Consider the following 22,151-nt stretch of genomic DNA (forward strand, 5'->3'; position numbering starts at 1 on the left):
TGTCTCGCATCCCACTGTGTGTGTTCTGACACAGCCCCATTTGCCAAGGAAAAAAAAAGCGTGCGTGTGTGGATGTATGTATACACAAAGGCTTTAAAGAGGACATTGCTTGCATTTCTACATCTTTGTGAAGGGTTTTGTTTGGGTTTTTTTAATATAAAAGCCTAAAGCAAATATAATCCAGAGAAAGGCGTTTCTTTAATCTTTAATATTTTACCTGCATGTGTAACACCTGTAGAGCTCCGACACTCCCCAAGGAACATGTTTTACAGTAACTGTTTCAGACTGAAAAAAGGCAACTGCTCAGAAGAACACTGCTACTGACCAGTGTTACACACGCTGCCAACACAAGTGTTCTTTCACGAAGGGAGAGGACTAAGCCTTTCAGGGAAGTCTACCACAGGACGGACACAGCAGCTTTACAAGTTTTAACTCTCAGTTGCAATAAGCTGCCTGCACGGTGAAACCCTATCGGGAGCCTCCACACGAGCGTGGAGCTGTGCGAGACCAGCCCTTGCGCTGTGCGCGGGGATTCAGTTTGTTACGGAATGATGGTGATGAGCTTTTATTTCTTTCCTGCACGTAAAACAAACCGGGAATCTAACACGCCAACTGCAGCGCCGTGTTTATGCCTTTCAATGAACACAAATGCTCTCTGCCCGTTTCAGCTAAGCAAAGAGCCGGTGTTAGACCTCTCACCTCCACAAGGCAAGCTTTAGTCCTCTGAGGCGGACTTCTGCTTACGCTTTGGCACCTGCAAGACTGCTTGGTATGTTCAATGGGTGGCTTAAAACACCCGAGTTCACAAGCCTGCTGCACGCCAGTCACTTAAAAAGAAATTACTTTATTTCTAAGCAACAGAGATTTGGGGACTATGGAAATTCTCCGTAGGAATTAAGACATCTAACTATCCTTCTCAAATCCAAGAGCTAATATCAGCAGATTTTGAATGACATATTAAAACTCACAATTCACCTGTTGCCATAACAACATATCCTAGGCCAGATACATGGATATAACAAGACCTTTGTAAGAAGTAAACTGCATCACATCTGCCAGCTGTCAGATTTTTATAGTTTTCTTTGAATTACCAAGTCATTGCTATCATTAGAGACAAGACACTTGCCTGGAAAGCCCAAGCAACTGTATCAACTGTTCCACTCCTCTAAATCATCCCTTGTGTTTTAACTGCAGTAGAATAAACCCTTCCACTCCTTTGGAGAAGTCAGAATTGGACTCTCTTGACCAGTTGGTTACCCATATAAAAACACCCACTTCAATACATTTGCATACATCTATGAAAGGAGAAAATATAATCACTTTATTTTCAGTATACAGACTAGATCCACCATAAAATAAAGATAACGAGTGAGCACACATGAATAAAATACTCCGCACTTAAAAAAAAGCCCACTTTTGCCATGTCTGCTGAATCCATTGTTTGCTATGTGGTGCTCACAGCTCTCCAGCGTTGTTTCCAAAAGTGGCCGTAGTACTCCCAGGAGCAATGCTCCATCTACTACAGTTCAAAAAAAATGCTCCCAGTTTGCATAGAAGTGCTACATTTTCCTGTACGCCTTGAAATACTAGTTAGGTACAACACTATTTCATCATCTCTGCTCCCAAACTATGTCAGGTCCCCCTCCCACCCTTAGACCAAGGCAAGATTACTTCTACAAGGAGGTAAAATTAGCAAGGTGTAGCAATACAAATTCTTCGGAGGTGCAGAACGATGGCACACTGCGATCTGCAGCACGTGAATATGCAGCGCAGACAGCAAGACATAAATACTGACGAGTTGTACACACGCGCATGCACACAATCACCCCCGTAAAGCTTTCCCCAAGGTGCGACTCCTTCCACGTCACACGCTTTTCACAGAAAAATAAAAAGCCCTTCTCAAATTTAGCCCGTAAAGCTGCCAACAAAATTTGATTCCATGTGCTATCAATGGGCATGTTATTGCTTGTGGTAAATTGGAGAAGATTTGGACCTACACAAGAGATTTGCTTGCAAAGCACAAAGGTCACCAGTGGCCCCTAAGGAGTTTTGCAAACTGATTGTTACAGCTGGTATTTCCCGCACCCTCCACACCAGCAATCGGCTACAATACTCTGCAGTTCTAAACATGTGTCATACCATCCTCTAGAAAAACAGCCAGCATCTTCTCTGACTTATATTCAAATACACGAAAGCAGTCAGCATAAAGAAGTGTTACAGTTAATTTTACAAAATTCGTCACGTCCCTCTTTGCTCGTTCACCTGAAAAACGGGTGAGCTGGGCTGTAACGGCAAAGGCCAGCAGTGCCTAATCCTCTGCACACCCAAATGTCAACAGAAGAGGAGCTGACATTATTGCAGAGATATTTTACACGCCCAGAGGAGCAGACACATCCTCACTGGATTTTCAGGCTGCCATCGAACTACCTTGCCCATGGTGAACCTTACCAAAGTGTTTAAGAATCCGGTCTTTACATCTTGCGTCTCTAATTGAATGTAAAATTTACAATTGTCTCCAAAGAGTAATAAAGCAGCTCGTGGGATTTCTTCCAAGCAAACACTGACTCAAAGGCTCAACACAAACTCACAGTGTTACATGGGAACAGCAGCCCATTCTAGACCCCCAGCCAGTCACTGGCAACAACTCCCCAGATCTTATCATAAAGTTACGTGCTGCACAATCGCTTTCTTTGCTAACACATCCTGACTATAACCTTATTTTATAGCCTCTCCTGCTAACGATACTCTTCAGTTCTGTCTGCAAATGTTGTCCTTAACTTAGCGAGTATCATAAAACTGATAGATTATTTCCTGTCTACTGGTGCTCCAGATGCAATGCTACCTATAAAAACATACAAGTAATTCTTCCAGCAGGTGATCCGCATCAGCTCTGTTCTCAAACAACAGATTGGTGAAGGTGGGCTGCTGATTGCAAAGTCTCCAAGCTTTCCATACCATGAAGTGAGGTAGCAAGAAGCAGCCTTTGAAACAGCATTGTCTCCATATTTTTCCCTAGTTTTAAATCCCTTTTCCACACAATTTAGTGAGTGAACTAGAGGCTTCTCTGGAGCAGTGGAAGAAGAAAAGAGATGGTAAATAAATAACAAATGATAAGAAGAACTAGTTTTGCAAAGTTTTCCTTTTTGGTACCAGCACTGAGCACTGCTCGTTTTCAGGTGGAGAGAAATACAAAACACTTCAGTCTCTTTGTGAGCTTAAAGTCCAAGTGACTTCTGCACAATCTGCTTGGCAATTTTGTTAAATTGTTCTCTGTCTTCCCGCCACATCTTGGAGGCGTCTACATTGGCTCCGCTTTCGTCATTTGGCTCTGAAACGAGAAAGACTGAAAGGTAGGTGGGCAGGCAGGCAATGGAGCAAGACCCTCTCGCTCTTTCGATAATGCCTCTGTACTGCCACTTCCTCGTGGCTTTGGCACACTTCCCCCACTTGGGACTACAGAAACACCACTAAAGAAAAGCTCCTGGACTCCCAAACAGTTCCGAATTAACTGATCACAAGAGAATATCACGGCAAGGACGAGTTTAGGTAAGAAACAAGTGGCAGAAAAGCAAGACTTTCTTTTGTTTATGCTCTCAGCAGTGGAGCCCCAGCATGCACATGGAACAACACAATGCGGCACCACCAGCGCCATCAAGGGTTTTTAAAACTGCACACTGCTCCCCGCAAAATGTTTGCTCTGGTTCCGCGGCTTCACAGACACAAAGCCCTCCCCCGACCAGGCCACCCAAACAGGCTCTGTCACTCTTTGGGATGGCTTGTTCTATTAAAAAACAACAAAACAAACCAAGAAAACCCATAGAATGCTTTCATTTCTGCAACATCTTTCATCCGAGGATTTTAGAGCACTTTACAAAGTACATTAAGCCCCTATGACTCCAACACTTGAAACATGGGATTTATCAGGTTCGTGGTCAGCACACAGGGGGACAACTGTCAGGGGATTACACAAGTCACTAAAACAGAATGTACTTTACCCATTTTGCTTCACACACTAGTGCAAATCCACCCCAGCCCAGTTCATGGCAGACATCTTGGGCTCATGTCTTTCTTGACACAATGCTGATGGTCTGCCCTTAAAAGCCAGTAGATGTGTAGGTCACCCAGTTTGGTAAGCTTGGGCTTACACTGTCTGCAGAGCCAGAGTCGAGGGTTTGCCAGCAGCCTGGAAGGAGCTGACCAACTGATGAGTTAGACTAATTCCTCCAAAAGTCATGGGAAAACAGGACGCACAGGCAGAGAACAAGAGAGACCAGGTGACTCCCACGTTAACCAGTCTAGGTAAGGCTGCATCACAAACCAAGTTCTTGGAGGCCACGGGGAGCCCAGCGAGGTGCTGTGTGTCTGCACAGCTTCCCAACAGTAGGTTACTATTCTGAAGCTAAAATGGTCCCATGTAAGAATCTGCTGCTTGCTCTTTGATCAGCTTTGTTGCTTCTAACCTAAACCGTCTAAAATCTTTTATCATTCAAAACCAATTCTAAGGGACACGGCTCTGCCCTTTTCAGGCAGTTCAGTGGCTCTGTCCACTACGTGGAAAAGGACCCATCTTTCAGGGAGCTGGATGTGACAGAGCTGATCCACAGCCCCTGCTGGATTTCAGAAAAGCCATTTCAAAGGCCACATATAAAGTTTTTCACCCCACCTCTCTTCTCAAGAAGCCTTCCTCTGAACCAGAGATGGCAGAAAGGGGTACAGACCCAGGCTGGCAAATAACAAACAGAAATGGAGGGTGCTGGCTTGCGAATCACAGAGGCCATGGACTCCAGTTTATCATACTGGTTACATCTGGCTCATAACCCTTCAGCTGCTAAAGCCAAATCCAACACAGGCTGTAATCAATAGCTTTAAGATCTTCAAGAGCTGAACAGACATCATAGCAAATACAAAGACAGAGCCCAGGTTTTGTGCAGGAGCAGGGAACCTGCTGAGCCTCTGGACCCACCTGACCATCACCATCTGCTCGGTGCTGCTGACCTGGAAGGAAAGCAGTGCAGTCGCTTGCAAAGCTGGAAACACCTGTTTACTAATTCAGTCTTATTTTTTTCAATTATTTTCAGAGAACTGGTTTACTAATAAATAAATACTAGGGCTTTAAGAACTGTGATTGCTGCTGAGCAGCTTTTAATGTCCCTCGCTCACTAATAAGCCAAACAGCAGGAAGCAGCTCTAGCTAACTCAGTAACTGCTATCTAAGGTACTGTTAACAAAACAGCAGTCCTTACCTGCCAGCATGCTAACAACCGACAGGAGGATCTTTTCCACACTCTGCACGGGACTCCACCGCTCAGCGCTGCTCTCATATCCCATGGGATCATCCCCAGGAGCGTGAAGAATAGAGATGCAAACTCTCCCATCTGGGTAAACTGCACAAGAAGTACAGGGGATTGATTGTTACTCACTGGAAGCACTTGGGCTCTCCAGATCTTTAGCACAGATCAATGTTTGGACTTGGCCTTTGTAGGACTGAAGCTAAACCCACTTTTAAATTTCCTCTTCCAAAGGCAAGAGCACATAAAATCTGAAAGACAAAAATCTACAAAAAATTTCCTTTAAGCAAACATAAGAAACTTGGGTTATCCTTCCCCAACAGAAGCCTGCTGGGAGCACTCGTGTTGTTTAATAACCAGTGACAGGCTCTATGGAAAAGGTAAGAGATGCAGCCTGGTGGAACAAGGCAAGTATTTATGCGTAGACACAGCTCCAGGTAGGTAACCAGTCCTACTTAAATCGAAGGGTAACAGTCACACAGCACTGAACGTACGTTGGAGTCTTCCACTGGACTGTGACCATAAAAAGAATTAAGCAAACTTGCTCTGCTGCAGCCAGGAGGGAAAAGTGGTATGTTATAAACAATATAATTGATCTTATTTTAAATATTACTGAAGTACAACTAGAAGAGTTCACACTACTTTTTAAAATTCTGCTTAAAGCTCAGCTGCATTAAAGCACATAGAAATAAGGTAACCTATCCATTAAGGATACAGACATCTTCCCCTCCCACCTTTAGTGTAAGCAAAGCATCTGCAACACTACAAGCCATCTTCACAGACGTGTGACTCCACTTGACTTGAAAAGGAGGCCAAAGAAAGGTTGAGGAGGCAACACAAAGAGAACGGAGTTTGAAACACTGCTTTAGCAACATGGCCTAATTTCGCAGCCCCCTAAGGAACGACAACTTTAGGCCGGTACTTTCAGTGCTTCTATTCCTCCAGTGACCAAACCTGTGCCATTGCCAGGAAAACAAGACAAAACAAAAATAGGGAATGACCGCTGGAAGGAGTTGTGCTCATTTCCAGTTCCTTCCATTCACCTAGCTAATGTCTGCACAAGCCTACAACACGTAAGTGCTTTGGAAGACTTTTATTTCCATCCCCCCCTGCAGCCCCAGGCTGGGACTGGAGCTGGTCTAGCCATAGCTGGAAGAGATGAAAACAGCGTGTGCTGAACCAGCACTTCTCCTTGCAAGTTAGGAGCACACCAGTAGAAGGTATTTCACTTGTAAGTTATTCTAGTGTTTTTATGCAGTGCCTCATTTCAAACAGCTGGACCACAGAGCAGCATTGTCAAGACAGCAAAGGCTGATTCCAGGAAGGTGTAGTATGCATCTTCCTGCTTTGTCACTAAGTACTAATCCAAGACTTGGCATTAGTTGCTTCTTTGAAGTTATCTTTGCCAGACTGTCCATGAATGTCATTTTATTTTAAAAGATAGTTCTGTGGTGTCCCAATTTGCCCTGTACATTACACAAACTCAAAGATAAGGGAACACAGCAGACTTTTTAAAACACTTTCCTTTCAACTCTTCACAGGTGGAGGAGTAAGCGCTTAAGGAACAAAAAAAGCATAGCACAGCCACCATTTCTACAGCCTTTCTGGGTACAACCAGACCATCACAATCCCACCTGAGAAGATTGAAGTGTTTAGTTTAGGTGATCTCAACTTTAGATTAACATGACCCAGAGTCACAGGACTTTAAAGGGCTGACCTGACCATCCAGGATGTTTGTTAACCCCACGGAGGAAGTGACTACGTGTAGGGCCACTCTGTAACACATGAGAGTCAGGCAGTTTGTGCTTCTCTGCACCCCACTCCTCCTGGCTACGCTGCATGCAAAGCAGCTGTGAGCAGTGAACCTCAAGACAAGGCCACAATTGGATCTGCAGAGTATTGCGCGGACATGGATTTGCTCACGGAGACCAGTCCTGGCAAGAAGTTTGGGTGAATTAGTTCAGCTGGAGCAAGGTGCCAACGCGGCCACACAGCTTCCAGGTGCCAAACGCTGCATTGCTGCAGACACCAGAGCTTCAGAGGTGATGCTACACTGCCTTGGGCATGTCCACACAGTTCTACGCTGTGACATGCAGGTGTGTCTTCCATAGGAGAACAGAAAGATGTGGATTAAATGGGCAAGAATCTGCATCAGTGGTGCTTTGAGAAGGGAAGACAGAAGAACGTCAATAAATTGCAAAATTCCTTGGAATAGGATGAAATAAATCAACTCCCAGCTGAGATTAAGATTTGTGTTATGCAACACAGGAACATCAGCTGGGGAGGAAACACTAGGCAGGAGGACAGCATTTTCCTTTTATTGCTCTCAAGTGGCAGAGACCTAATAGCCTAGAATACAGATCCAGCCCATCAAATCTGGGTGGTGATAAACAATGTTTGCACAATCCATGTTGATTTAGCAGATGTCATAAGCAACAGTTTTACAAAGAATGCCAGAAAGTAATGCTCCAGGCTGCAAAAGAGTGCTTTAAGGTTTTTACCTGTCCAAGGCTCAAACCTGTTAGCTGTACTTGTTACTTCAGTTACCTCCACTGAAAAGTCTTAAAATAATATCTTAAACATCAGAATTTGCAGAGAAAAGGCCATCAAAGCCTTAATATTAATGCCTGCAAATGTGTCAGCTTGGACAGAGCACTCTGTATTTCAGAAAGGTCATGTCAGAAATATTACTAAACCTGTGTCTTAATGGGGAAAAAGCCATGCTGCCTAAAAAGCTGTATCCACACTTTGGTGAATATGAACAAATTTTCACTCGTTAAAATAACAACAAACTACTTAAATACAAGCCACAGAGTAAGACTGGAAAGTGTCTGTATTAATTCATGTACGGAAGATTTATCTTTAAACTATTTATACACTAGTTACAAGTATTCCTGGAATGATCTGAAAGGCAGGAAAATTGTTGGACTCTTTATTGGACTGTTTATGACCAAAAGGTATATGAGGAATAACGTGATAAAGTGACGCTAAGACAGAGCAAAATTGCTGGACAGCTGAACACTCCTGCTGCACGCTCAGGGTTGGCAAGGGAGAGAACCACCCTTGGTAAGGATGCCAGCTCTCCTGCTGCAAAAGTCTGGGTTTATGGCGCACAAGTAACCCCCTCCCCTGTACGTCCTGCTGCATCACACTCACTGTTTGGATGGAACATCTCGCAGGTGAACCTCATCTTCGGAGGACTTAACGGGTAGTCGAGTGGAAAGCTCAGAATAGCAGGGAAAACCCCATACTCGAAACAGGTGTCTTCAGGACCCCTAGGAACAGATAAAAAGCTATTCACCAGAGTTTTAAAACAGTTCTTTCACCCGATTTCTTGTCTAATGAGACATTTTGAGGTTTGGGTTATACCATCTCCAGAAAACAAAGAGTTAACGCACTCTCACCCCACACCTCATAAACTTAAATCCAAATACGGGGTTTGGGAGGGAAGGGGGAAATCAAAGCTTGCACACTAAATTACTAGGAAGGTCACAACACTGTTTAATTAGCAGGGTGTGTCTGGATATAATTGGAGTATCTGGCTCCAAGGCATGTTCCAGGATTTGAGCGTCTGCACGTCAAGAGAAAGCAGAAGCAGGTGTGGGACTCCTGTGCCTTTGAAGATACTGTTATGCTGCACAAGACAGAGATGTCAAATGCTGTAGCTCAAAAATAATTGATAAAACCTATGGAGAGTCAAACTGCCAGTATCGAGCATAACCACACATAAACACTTATCACTATCTGATGCAAAAAACACGGCAGTGTTTTGTAAAAATAAAAACACAGCTCAGGGACCATAATTGCTAGATGTAGGACAACAATGTTTCTTTGCAGACTTAAGTTACTTAGTTTGCATTCCCCTCAAGTGCACAAGGAAAACAAATGGCTTCATCAGGATTCTTGTAGAAACATTTCCTCATTGTGTTCATCATCTAGTTCAAAGTGCAATCACGTCGAGAATATAAAGACAACTATTTTACTCTCCCTACATAAAACATTTTTGGAAGGTGAGCAAAAAAGTTTATTAGACATGATTTATTCAAACTTGATGAACCATCTGGAAGTTATAACACAAACATGATCTCCCTTGATTGGAAAGACCATGAAACAAGCTTCATCACTGAAAATCTTAGCCAAGGAAACCTCATGTATTTAGTAAAAAGCTCTTCAAACAAGGGCTATACTGCCCGGGAAATAAGGTTCATGTTCACGCCTCCTCCTCCCAATCCACATTCTCCAAGCCGGAAAGAACACAAAAGTTCAAGGACTCCTAAAAGTTAAAGCTGAAATTGGTAACCTACAGAAAAAGAAAACTGAGACCAGCAAAACCTAAAGCCCTAGGAGGCTCACTCTCTTAACTTTGGAATTCAAAAGACTTGGCTGGTAGATAAACACAAGAACTAAGTGATTTAAACCTGAATATTGACACTGGCAGGTAGAATTAGAGAAACGCAGCAACATACTTCAAGAACGAAAGCTAAACCATCTCAACCATTTTGTTCCCTTTCTGGCCTTTTCCCTAAATTTAGTCGGGATTCAATTCACATCTGAGAGTAAACTGAACGCATTTTTTCATGAACATTTTAATTCCAGCTGCATTTTAAAGGCTTATTGTTGAACTTCTAAGAATATGTACATACATGCATTGAAAAGCTGGTGGGTGTCTTATGTTCTGTTTTGAGAGCAAACACACTGCCTTAAGGGCTCTTCTGTCAAATATGTTAACCCTGCATGCTCCATTTTAGGCCCTGTATTATGTGAGCAAAATGCTTATGTCGTAGCCATTCAGTGCTGCCAGGATCAACTTCAAAGAAATTATTAAAGTTAATCCAAGACAGCATTTGAAACTACAAAACACTCAGGAGGCTGCAACATTTAAACCTGACAGCATCACTTTCAGTTCAAAAAAGGACATCGGCAGGGCCAGAGAGGTAAAGAGCACAGCTTCTTTTGAAATCTTTGCAGAGCAGGTGATGATTGCAAAGTATATCCTATTCAAAGCCTCTGTGCTTTATGCTATGATCTTGTCCGAGCTGCTAAGCTTGTTAGAGTCATCCAGACTATCTAGTACTTGATTAGGGTTCCTCCAAGAAACACCCAGACCAGCGCTGACACCCATCCCACTGAGCAAAGAGCATCAAGCCAACGGGCCAGCTGCCTTAAGCAGCTTCCATACCCCAGGGAAGACAAAGTGCTGGCCATCACTATCTCTTGCACACAGAAGGCACAGGCTTCAGGCACAGAACTCCAGGAAATACCTCGTCTTAAACCTGCTCCATCTAATACTCTTCACAGCCTGCAAAGCAGACAGTCTCTGCATCTTTTTCCGCACATGATGTTACTCTACAGCCTTCCCTAAAGCATTGAGGAGCGGGCATCAGTTCTCCTCTGGCCATTATACGGCGTTAAATGACTTGCTAGACAACCAGACTGCTTAGTTGTGAGAGAGATGTTATGAACAACCCTGTTGATGTAAGACATAGCATGAAAATAAGAAACGCTGCACTCCATGAGCTGGCTGTTACTTAGGCAAGGGAAAGAAAAGGATGGTGGGTACCTGCTAAAATAGGAAGAAAAGCGCATTGACAAGGACAATTCTATAATCAGAGCTTCACATACATTTGTAAATGGCTTTTTATTTGGAAAAAGATGGTGGAAAAAGACAAAAACCTACAGTCATCACATGCTGTAAAGGGGAATTCCACGGTAAACAAAAGTCCTAAGCCTAATTACAGATCTAATTACCTTTCTAGACAGGTTTTTGATAAGTTGACTTCAATTTATGCTGTTTAGTTTTCAAGCAATCTTTAGTTCTTAACAATTATGTGGTTTTGTGTCTTTTGGGGATAAACTTTAATAGCAACACACACTTGCATATGCCAACCAAAGAGGGCAAAACTTGGTCTTGAAACATAAATCCATGAACTTGCACAACACAACGCAGCCCACTGGACCTCACGCAGCGCTAAGGGATTGAGCGGCATTATGGTAAACTCTCTTAACGTGCTGGGGCTATTTATCATCACAAGTAAGTCACTCTGTTGCAAAAACTTGGTTTTCATAAATGCTCTAATTCAGCTACTGTTTGATGTCTCATCAAAAGGGTGCATTTTACACCAGGCTCCAAAGCTCCACTGTTCAGAAAGATTACCACGTTATATTTTCAGTTCTGGATCCATGACACTCACTCGGGAGCATAAGAACTGTTCTACCATTCAGCCATGTCAATACAACCTTAACATCTATATGTTTAATATTTATCCAGCACTGCTGCTGCAGGCAAGAACACCAGAAATACAAATTATTACCACTATTATTTTACCTGTGAGCCAAGCTCTTACGTCAATCTGTGTAACATTACCCAGCCCACCTCTGAATTGATAAATAGGTGATGTCTTTTCTCTCTTAGGTCTCACTTTTTGTATTTATTTGCCATTACATGTGCTCTAGCTTCATATAAACTGGATGAAGGGGAAAAAAAAAAAAGTATTCTATTCTCTTCTTCATTATTACACTGCTTACTTACCTTTTCACGTCATCTGTCTAAAAATTTGAAGCCAACTTTAATTTCCTCACCTGCACTTTTCATTCCCATAATCTCACACAGCACATTTGAGATTACAAAACATTCAAGAAGATTATCAGAGACAAATATAAACAAGTCATTTAGCTTGCTTTCCAAACGTGCACAAATACTTCTACTAATAGAGTTTTCTAAAGAGATGAAAGTAACCAAACACGTTTAGGGTAAACATGTTTCTATTGTACCACAGCTTCAGAATTTAGCAGATCTTAAAATATAATTTTATTATGACACACACACACAATACAGAAACCAAAATTAAAGCACCTCCGCCTCTCATTTTGCGCTGACAAAGACCTGAAGCTCAACACTCAGCACTTTCAAGGGCTTTCAAGTCTGCAAGCGGCTCCTCTGTTGTTTAAGAATTTGTTATGGGAAACATCAGAAAAAGTATTTTCTAGGTAATCAATCAAATCCAAAAGTACTTCTCCCCCATGAAAGCTCTGCTCAACCACAAAATCTCTGCTACGACAAAGTACCGATAGGCAGGAATTTCCTTCAAGACTTCAAGAAGTGCACTAAATCCTCTGGGATTTCTACACTCCACGTAACACACGGCTGTCTGGGCTGAAATTTGGTACATTACAAAATGCGTGTTTCAGAAAAGTGGTGACTATCCCACTTGCAGAAAGTGTAAGACAGCGCAAGCCAAAATCTTTGGTGTCAGGCAACAAATTACCTATTTCCATGCTAAGTGTTTATTTTCAGGGGACTGAGCTACTAGGAGGTACAACCTGTTTATCACAGGATAAATTGCTGCACATAAGCAGAGGCATTTGCCAACTCTTCATATCAATCAGCAAACAAGCAGTGGTAATCCAGATCTCCACTTACCAAGGCCTAAAATAACTCGGAGGCTCACTCTCGCCATAAAGTAGGATCACCCACGCAGCCAGCTTGTGTGGAATAGGTGACGTGCTACAGCTCGGGATGCTTTTGTATTGGTTGCGTGCCTGATCCCAAGAAATCTCGTTTTTCATCCCTAGACAACACACTCCAAGCAAACCGAGCTGGGAAAATTCTGCCACCCATGCTAGTTCAGAATCTCGTAAGTCAGCACCGGTGGTTGCAGTGAGAACCTGCCAAGAGCACAGCAGGCACGCTGCAAGCGGGGCCACGGCCGCTGCCTGCTGCCCTCGTGTCCTCCCAGAACCCCTGGCCCCGGCTGAAGGAAAGGAAATCACCAACTCTTACTAAAGGAATCTTGGAATACGGAGCCTGGATCTACCCTAACAACAGACCATCCGCTTCAAGACAGACTTAGCAGTTTGGAGCTTCTTCATCTGTTAATTCTGTAGCATTTGTGTAAATTGTCAGACCCGAGTGACAAAGGTCTCTTTTTCTCTCCCCTACCATTTTAGAACTTTATTTTGTAAAAATCACCAGTTATTCCATACACTCAAAGTTCCCAAAGAAGGGTACAGCATAAGTAAGAGTACAAGCAAGAGAGAAGATGACTTGTAAGATGCTGAGCAAGAAGATTTTGTCTTTTCATGGCAAGTTTTGCTACGAACAACTGGACCCATCAGTTCAGAAGTGGAAGGGAGAGGACACAGCTTTGTAAAGAAGTCTTTGTCACTCCCCAAAACACAACAGGTCACGCTCAGAGCTATTCACCAACAGAAGAGCTTTTCACACGGAAGCACTGCACCCAATGCCTTTACAACACCAGCCAACTCATGAAGTGCAAAGAATTTCAAAAGATTTTTTTTTTTTTGTAATTTGAATATTCTCTCAGATAAATCCAGTTTTCTGGAAAAAAATGAAATAGTAAGTAAACTAATTTTACACATTGCCTTTTTTTTTTCTCCTATCACCAATAATCTGTGCATTTCGCTCCACATAAAACATGAGAAAAACCTGTCCTGTATTTGCACCTGAGTAATGTTCCAAAGAGGTCTGTGTGATCCACAAGCAATTCATTGTTTCCTACAGTGTTTGTATATACAACATATATCCAAGGGAGCCCAAATGTGGATTCCTGTCAAATTTGCAAGTTACATATGCTGAGTGTTGATTATTATAATGACACCTGTACAACAAATGTTCACTTAAGCCCCAACACTGCCTCTGTCACACTGTTTAAATTTCAAATATAATTCCCTGTTTAGGTCAGAAAAGAAGTTCCCAGCCAAAGGTAGGTTCTTATGCAGAATTGATATTGTTTTTTTACATTCTTGTTCTCCTAGAAGCTAATCATAGTGTGCAAGTGCTGATTTCAGATATTAGTATTAACTTACATAATCAGAGCTTCCCATTCAAAGAAGTTCTCTTCATTCATGGGACCTGTTAAGAAAAAAACAAAACAATGCTCAGCACTACCTGAACACAAGGCTACAACTTCACAGTACACAAACCCCGTTCGGCTCCTCACCTGCTACGATCCCTTCTGGTGGGTTCAGGGTCAGCTCTGTAAAAAGAAAAATACAAGGCAAGTTAACGTGACCTGCAAGCCCGAGCATCTCGGCTAACGTTTGGGTGGCCACAGCTTAGCACAGAGGCCCCACCAGCAAATGCGCTTGGAGAAAAGCTTGAGAACACCATGGGAGGAATCTTCTGGCCACGCTTTACTAGGCAAAATTCCACATCCAGAAGGCCCAGTATCTCACCACTGACAATTGAACTTCTTCATGCAAGACAGTTTTCTAGACAAGATTATTTGGCATTTTGTGCTTTTCCAGGCTCCCAAAACTAGTCTTCCCAGAGGCAACAATTTAAAACTGAGAAGGAACAAAAAAAACTCCACAAAGCATGGGAAACACTCTCCTCTTGGAGCACGGTGGTATCTGCAGGTACAAACTCAACAGCCTGAAAACGGGTTGTATTCCCATAACCTCTCTGCACCAATTCCTGCTTGACAGCATCTCAATACAAAACGACGCAAAAAACTGGAGAAGCAGAAGCAAGAGAGATTTGACGAGCAGCTCTGTTCCTCGAATTCAATCCAACTCCCCCTGTGCAGCCTGGAAAATGCGAGTAAAAAAAGAAGCGGCGATAAAGCAGCCGTGCCTGCACATGGCAAATTTGGATCCATCAACCCTCACTTCCTGTAGGAAACTGGTACAATTCCCAATTTGTACAATAACCCTCAGCATCAGTACCGCGTTTCAAGCCTGCAGAAGCCCAGCACTCTGTGCGCTGATAAAATAATAACCAGTTTTTCTATTATCTAGTGCAATGACTGAGTTTCCGAAGTCCTGCAGGGTGGTAGCAGCTGGCAAGGCAAAGTTTAGCCGTGCACGGGCAACCAGTGAACCCTGAGGGGCTGAACACCAGCCCCGCAGCTCCAAGCAAGACACGGGGCAGCCGGAGGTGACGCTCTGAAGGTGTCAGACCAGAGGAGGTGACAGTAATTAGGCCAACTTAAGTAAGGGCTGTGAGCTGCTTATCTAGAAGCACTGTTGCCTAACCAATGGCCCGTGGACTACTAGTGGCCTGTAACATGTAAAATGCAGCCAGAAGAAGCACCGCGTGCATTCCCACACGTGAAGACAAGCAGGAATGCAGAACTGGGGAACGTGGGAAGTCAAAAACCAAAAAATGAGACACTTGACCTAATTTCTGCTAGGCTATATGTGAAAAATGTGAGAAAACTGCATAAAACAGCACATGGATTTTTGTCTTAGTTTCTGCTGGATTAAAAAACACGCTGAGATACTCCAAGAGGAAAGATAACAAAGCTGTTCTGTTCACTCAGATTGCCATTAACTTTGGCACAGACCTCTCTGATTGAAGTTCAAAAGCACAGCAGCAGACTGAAACTCAGCGTTATGGTTTCCCACAATGTCCTGACGTTAAGAAGCAGGTTTTTCCAGCTTGATAGTGGGTCTCTAAAGAGCTTTTCTTGTTGATGTTTTTAGACAGAAAGAGGGAGATGTCAAACCCAGGAGCTCTTGGAATCATTTTGCTCCATCTTGTGGTGCTCTCTAGGAAGAAAATCCCTCTGCTATTTTCCATGACTTCCTTTGAGAAGCCCTGCAGCCTTTGTGACTGCCTGGTGGCAGCATCGGCGTGTCCCCTGCAGCGGACAGCCACGCAGAGGTGTGCTGTACAGCTCCCCACCTGCAAGGACAACCTTGTCTTTGCGAGGATGGAGGTTCAATTCTCCCCTTCACCTTGCTCAGCTCTCCCCTCAGAGATAGGCGAAAGAGGTTTCCATCCTTAAGGATCAGGCAAAGTGGTAACTGGGCAGTGCAGGGGCACACGAGCTTTGATTTTAAGTGGCTGCTACTACACCTGGTCACTGAGGAAGGAGACCCCCCCTTTTCCACGTGCATGGCCACATCCTACCCTGTGATTTCTCTAGAGCCATTCAAAGGGAAATCGGGAGCACAGCTTTCAGGAGCTACACTGCAGGAATTGCCAGTAGCAGACATAGCAGCAGATGCTTCAGTCTTACCAGAGCCTCCAAAACAGGGTCACTTTAATGGAGTGTCAGGGGGGATTTTTTTCCAATTATTTTTAAGCGAGCAGTAAAAAGCACATGATCAGAGCATGTTTTAACCTTTCACCGCAGAACGACTTTGACAAGTCAGCTAGGCCAAACAGCCTCCTACCCCACTCTCCTCTGCCATCCTGTCCCTCCGTGGCTGTTCTCCCGAGCTAATCGCATGGCAGGACGCAGCAGCAGATGAAAGAGCCCACCCTCTGCTCTCCACGGCATCCAGCCAGGGATAACTTCTGCTAGACTGAGTTTGGCCTCCTGGCCTGCAAGACATCCCCCCGCTTTAAACATGCATGGTTTAAAGCTTTCCCAAGGAGAGTTCTCCCCCTCTGCAAGTGCCACGCCATGCCGTCCTCTCGCCTGTCACCCACGACAGCAGCGTGCCAGCGCACGCCCCAGCCACCATCACCCGGCGGCCTCAAACACTGATGTGCAGTTTCTGTTCCTGCACGCACCAGCGACAGCAAGGAGCTGAGCCCTCTGCCCGCGCTGAGCATGGACAGCATCCAACGCGAGGCGCTGGTGGGCAAAACAGGGACCCTGAAGCTACAGCTTGCACAAATTGACAGCCACCTCCCTCGATCTCCTTTCTCCAAGGGGCTAAATCAGCACTGAGACTTTGCAGGAGCCCTCAATGCAGCAGCCCATGGCTGACTGGTGATTGTGGGCCCAGGAAAAAAAACCTTTGAGCAGTGGAACCTTGGGATCTGTGGGACAACCGAGGTGGGAGCAGAGCAGTCAGATGCAGAGGGGCTCTCCTGCTGTGCTGGCACCACAGCTCCATCACCTTCACCTGGGGCTATGGGACCCCACGCCTGTACCGGAGCGCAGCCCCTGTTCTGCAGAGCATCCGGATTTGCCCCCGCTGCCAGTGGGTAGGCAACCTCTTTGGGGCAAGCAGAGCCAGGCCACCTTCCTGCACTGGTATTTTACGTGGCGCTAACTACCAGAGCTGCCATCAGCAGAGGCTGTGGGATAAAGCAGCCTCCCGACGTGTCCACGGAGTACCCTATGGTCAAGCAAGCCCACAGGGCTCCTATAAGGAACAAATGCATGAGCAACACGTCCTAATCAGGGATTCCAAGAGGTGGAAGGACAAGTAGTTGGTGTGGAAAAAGGATAAAACAGAAAGCCAGAAAAGGAATCTGTTTTGAAAGAGGTAAAAGGGAAGGTCAAGAAAAGTCTCTGTGGAAAACAAAGGCATGGCAGAGTCACGAGGAGAAGCTGAGGCTGGCAGCTGCTGCTGGAAGGGAAGGTTGTGGTGATGTATAGGCACCAGGTCACCTATACATCACCACAACCACTTCGGGGTGCCCCAGGGTCTGGGGGGTTGTGAGGAGCTCTCTACTCAGGCATGTGTGTTGGGGGCAGCCCATCACCCGATTCAGAGAAATGTCTCTTCAGCACTGGAAAGCATTTGGAGCAGTTCTCAACTTCCCATCCTCCACGAGGCATCCTGTTTGGTTTGCAGGATGGCTTCGCTGCACACAGTCAGGGGATTTGCTTCCAAATCAAAACACAGTGAAGTCCCAGCGTCTAGCACCATAGCTAAGCCTTACTTTAAAGCTTTGCTTGTAAGCTGAGACTGAATGAAACAGAGCTAACCCCAGTGAAGCGCAATACTTCTGTTAGGAACTTGGGGCAGATTTGGGTGCACACACAATCAATGCCTCCCTTTGCATTTCACTGCTCATTATGGAGTCATTACAGACCAATTACACCTTGGCCAAAAGGAGGAGGACTAAAAACACACCTTCTTTTTAAAGCAGTTAATAAAAAGACTGATCGCATTCTTAAGTGAGAAGTTCATCAGTATGCTTTCTAAAAACTGTATCAATTTAGCATATCTCCAAGGTGATTAAATGCACAAGACTCAGGAAATATTAAGGGCACATACTTCAGTATCTGACAGCATCTGGACTGAGATGCTTGAAACCAGAATCTTCTTTCTACTCTGCCTGAAATTCCATTTTCTTCTCTCTTCTCTGATGGAGCACCTGATTGGCATAAGGCAGTTTGAACTCACGCGGACACACGGCACAGTGTGTGTCTGAGATATTTCCTAAGGGTTATGTTTAGGAAAGCGCATTTTTCAACGTGGGTTTAACAGGGACAGCTGCAGAGGCCTACCACAAACATGCATCCCTTTCTTCCCCCCCCCCTGGAGAAAGCAGCTCATCACAACCCACACCACTGCAGTGGGAGTTTTCCTCCAGCTTCACACAAACTCTCTCCATGGACAGGAAGCACAGCCAGATTCTTTTCTGTGCAACAAAGGTGTATTTTTTTCTGCAAATTCTGAAATCTCAGAATTAATGTAAATCTCATATTTTTAATCCGACAGCACTCCCAATGATACCCGTTGGCATTACAATCCACTGCTCTATTGCCTGTTTGTACCAGAAAGGAAATACAGTGCATACAACTTGGCCCTACAATTCTTGCATCTCTACAGATTTGACTTAATACTTTCAAAGTAGCCCATTTTAGATTTAAAAAGTTCAGCAACAAGACATCTTCAAGATCATGCAGCCAGGAAACAAATATACAAAAGGAAGGTTTCCATCTCTTAACTCTCATAAACCTAAGCTGCTATTGAGTGACTAATTTCAGGCTTTAATACTATTCTAAATCTAGAATTAACAACAAACATATGCTCTAACAGAAATTATGCCTTTTTTCGTATCTGATTTTTTTTGAAAGCTTTATCTAAATTAGTTCTGGCAGAGTAGAAAAATACTTCAATAAATATAAGACAGCAAAAAGTCTTGACACTCCAAACCTGCAAACAAAGACCTAAAAGAGGACAAAAAATAAATCCATCTCATCTGGCTATCCACAGTCACCTTCCCTTCCTTCTCCACGAGGAAGGGAAAACAGTGCCATTTCCCAGCCTCTCCCAAAATGGAATAATGTACTTGGGTTCCAACAGGTAGAAACTCCTCACAACGTCAAGCATTTTTCACATAAGGTAACAATAAACCTTTATTTAAAGATTTAAACACAGACATACAGAGAGAAAAATCAAAGACCAAAACTAAAAAAAAAATCAAGTAAGGAAAGAATTAGAAGTCTGGTAAACAAAACACACCCACCAGCAAGGCAGTGACTGTCAAACATCGCTGTCACAACTAGAAGTAACTAAAGATAGAAGGAGGAGGTAAATTAAAGAAATTGTGTGCACAAATATACACATAGATATATACAACGTTTCATCCAAGGCGGGCAGCCAGGAGGAAGGGGTCATTTAAAGTTGTCTCCCCATCCCCATCCACCCAGGGCCACGCAGTGCTTACGCCAGCACTGGGAACATACATCAGAAACACGCGTCGTCAGGAGGGAACTGAAAGATCACACAAAGCTGAACATGAGACTACAGCCCTGTGCCCTGACAGGACTTCCTGCAGAAAGAGGCAGCAGAGCTACCTAAAACTGGAACTATTATTATTTTTCAGAATAACTTTTGCTGAAAATTTCTACAGGGCAAAACAGCTTCTGAAGAGCTACAACTGCCCAGTCGTTCGTGAAACCCTAGGGAAGGGTTATCCTACAGGCTCGATTCTGGGGTTTGCAGCAAAGTTTGATGAGAGTACCCACCAAAGGAGAGAAGCAACCCTGGAAATGCGCAGCACAATCCCGGCGGCCACAGAAACCAAAAGGTTTGGCTTACTCTGCTTCTGTAATTCAGGTCTCCAGAAGTCAAAGCACTGTACACTCCGTCATTGCAGACTACATTCGTGTCTTACAACACTATGTTTTATTAGAGTTGGGAAAGTATTTATAAAGGAGGATCACAAACAAGATGTTATTTCAGTTCATATTAAGTGCTACCCTGGGAAACCATGTGGAGAAGATTCACGTACTATCTGCCTGTAGCATTAAGTCAAATTCTTTTCGATGCTATTTAATATCACTTTTTCCTACAGAATTTATTCATCCAAGACATTCTAACAAGATTTCAGAGCTTCTCAACAACAAAGGATCAAAAATGCTTTTTGGGACTAAGGGGATTTATGCAAGAAAACAGATAAAAGCAGAGTCTTTTTGCAGATGTCTTTCGGGTCAGTGCTTCTGGATTACAACAGAAAAATGCAGATTTCTAGGACACCCTGCCAGCACAAGCGTTACCCGCACAACCGCACCGGCGGGCTTGCTCACTGCCCCAAGCAGCTACCGGCAGAAGCCTGAGCAGTGCGGGGGGGCAGCCCTGACCCTCACAAACACCTTCGTGATGGTTCAGCTTAGAGACCTGTGCTCTGCAGAGCAGCCTGAGAATAAACACGGTATTGGCAGGAAACATGTGTCTATAAATACTCTTATTTTCTATAGGCCGGAGTCTTTCACTAAATGATGGTTAAGTGAGAAACAACAACTCATCCCTGGACAAGCTCAGGAGCTTTGTAAATGACCATCACTGGAGCAGGAGGCCAGTTCTTACAGTCTAATGCCATCCTTCCCCTAGCAAACACTTCTTTTTTTTCTCCATTCTACTTCCTTGCCTTAAATAAAAGCCAGAACATCAGAGACCAAAAGCAGCTAGGTAAACAAACAAACAAAAAGTTGCTAAAAAAAGGCACCTTTGGACACCTCGCAAGCTCACCAGGGAGCAGCTCACCGACTCCAGGAGAAGAGGGATGTCCCAGAGAGACCCAGCCTGCAGCAGGTCCCTGCTCCCTACGGCGGGGCCAGAGAAGAGCACCGCTTGCCACCCCCTGCAAGTCACATCTCACGCAGATTTTTAAACAAAGTCTGCGTTGCAGATGACTAAACTCGAGTTTAAATGCCGTTACTAACCACCGCGCTTCCGCCAAGGTCTTGACAAACACCTCTAATTATCTTTGAGGTGACAAAGCTCTGCAACACAGGCTTCCGTGGCTGCATTCTGTTCCACCTGGAAAATCTAACCAGGAAAAAAATAAAAACTGGCCATTTGCCCTGGATTCACAGGCCTTCCCTCTGACCAAGCTCCCCACGCCACGGACTCCCAGAGGTGTCAACCGCGCACACACCGCCCCTCGGTGTCCCCGCCGAAGCGCCGGGGCTGGCAGCCGGGCTCGGTGCGCAGGACGGTTTCCCCCCGAGGCCCGGGGCGAAGGGAGAACCACCTCGCCGAGGGAAGCGGTGGCAGCCACGACTCCCCTCTTCCACAGCTGCACTTCGAAGCGCCCGGTGCCCCCTGAGCCCCCCGTCCCGGGTGTCTCTGCAGGCCGAGCGGAGCGGAGCAGCCGGCGGGGGCTGGGAAACCGAGGCCGGCGGAGCACAGGGAGGCCCGCGGCCGTCACCGCCGCTGCCCGGCCCGCGGCCTCCGGCCCTCCGGTCTCCGTCCGGAGAGGCAGCGGGGGCGGAGTAGGGGAAGCCCAAGGAGTGCCCGGCCCCGCCGCTCCCCCGACTCACGCTTGTACTCGGCCATCAGCCGCTTGAGCGCCGTCCCCGCCATGGCGCGGCCCCGCCGCCGCTTCCGGGCGGGCGGCTAGAGAGGACGGCACAGAGGGCGGCGCTCTGCCCCTCCTCCTCTATGGTACCGCCACCAGGCCTCCCAGCGCCGGGCGGGGCCGCGCATGCGCAGAGCGGCGGCCGCCGTGCGCAGCGCCGAGCACCTCTGGGGCGGGGGGAAAGAGCCGGGGCTGGCGGCCGCCCTCTAGGAAACGGGCTGCAGGGAGGCGGGGAGACACTGCAGCTGCTCGGCGGCAGAGGACAGAGGAAAGCGTGCGAAAAGTTCCCTCGTGAGGCAAAATGCCGCAGGGAGGGGGAGTTTTGCTGCCCCAGGGCAGACAGCCCGGTGGTTTATACCTGGCCCCGTCCTTCTGCTGCCTCAAGAGTCTCCAGGGTGGAT

General features: G+C 45.4%; 1 protein-coding gene across 2 annotated transcripts; it reads right to left on the reverse strand.

The window, feature by feature from the left end:
• Window positions 1-1,298: 1,298 nt before the first annotated feature.
• UBE2G2 (ubiquitin conjugating enzyme E2 G2) lies at window positions 1,299-21,807 on the reverse strand. Of its 2 annotated transcripts, none has more exons than XM_074878076.1 (6): window positions 21,713-21,807; window positions 14,249-14,284; window positions 14,115-14,160; window positions 8,445-8,563; window positions 5,244-5,384; window positions 1,299-3,328 (listed from the first exon to the last, which is right to left on the reverse strand). In XM_074878076.1, exons 1-6 carry the CDS (start codon window positions 21,753-21,755, stop codon window positions 3,216-3,218), a joined length of 498 nt encoding a protein of 165 aa, XP_074734177.1. In that variant the 5' UTR covers window positions 21,756-21,807; the 3' UTR covers window positions 1,299-3,215. The 2 variants fall into 2 exon arrangements, with proteins under 2 accessions (XP_074734177.1, XP_074734176.1); XM_074878075.1 differs by having other exon boundaries at window positions 8,445-8,581.
• Between the last annotated feature and the right edge of the window lie 344 nt (window positions 21,808-22,151).

The sequence above is a fragment of the Strix uralensis genome, chromosome 9, assembly GCF_047716275.1.
Source record: "Strix uralensis isolate ZFMK-TIS-50842 chromosome 9, bStrUra1, whole genome shotgun sequence".
NCBI lineage: Eukaryota > Metazoa > Chordata > Aves > Strigiformes > Strigidae > Strix > Strix uralensis.

What these genes read in the sequence shown, in the direction of transcription:
- UBE2G2 (XM_074878075.1), bottom strand. Translation starts at nt 21,755, where the DNA reads ATGGCGGGGACGGCGCTCAAGCGGCTGATGGCCGAGTACAAGC. An exon ending in GAATGGGAAGCTCTGATTAT is followed by an intron (nt 8,582 to 14,114) that starts GTAAGTTAATAC and finishes TCTGGTGAATAG; the next exon opens with CTTTTTATCTGTTCCTAGGG. An exon ending in GGTTGTTAGCATGCTGGCAG is followed by an intron (nt 3,329 to 5,243) that starts GTAAGGACTGCT and finishes TTCTCGTTTCAG; the next exon opens with AGCCAAATGACGAAAGCGGA.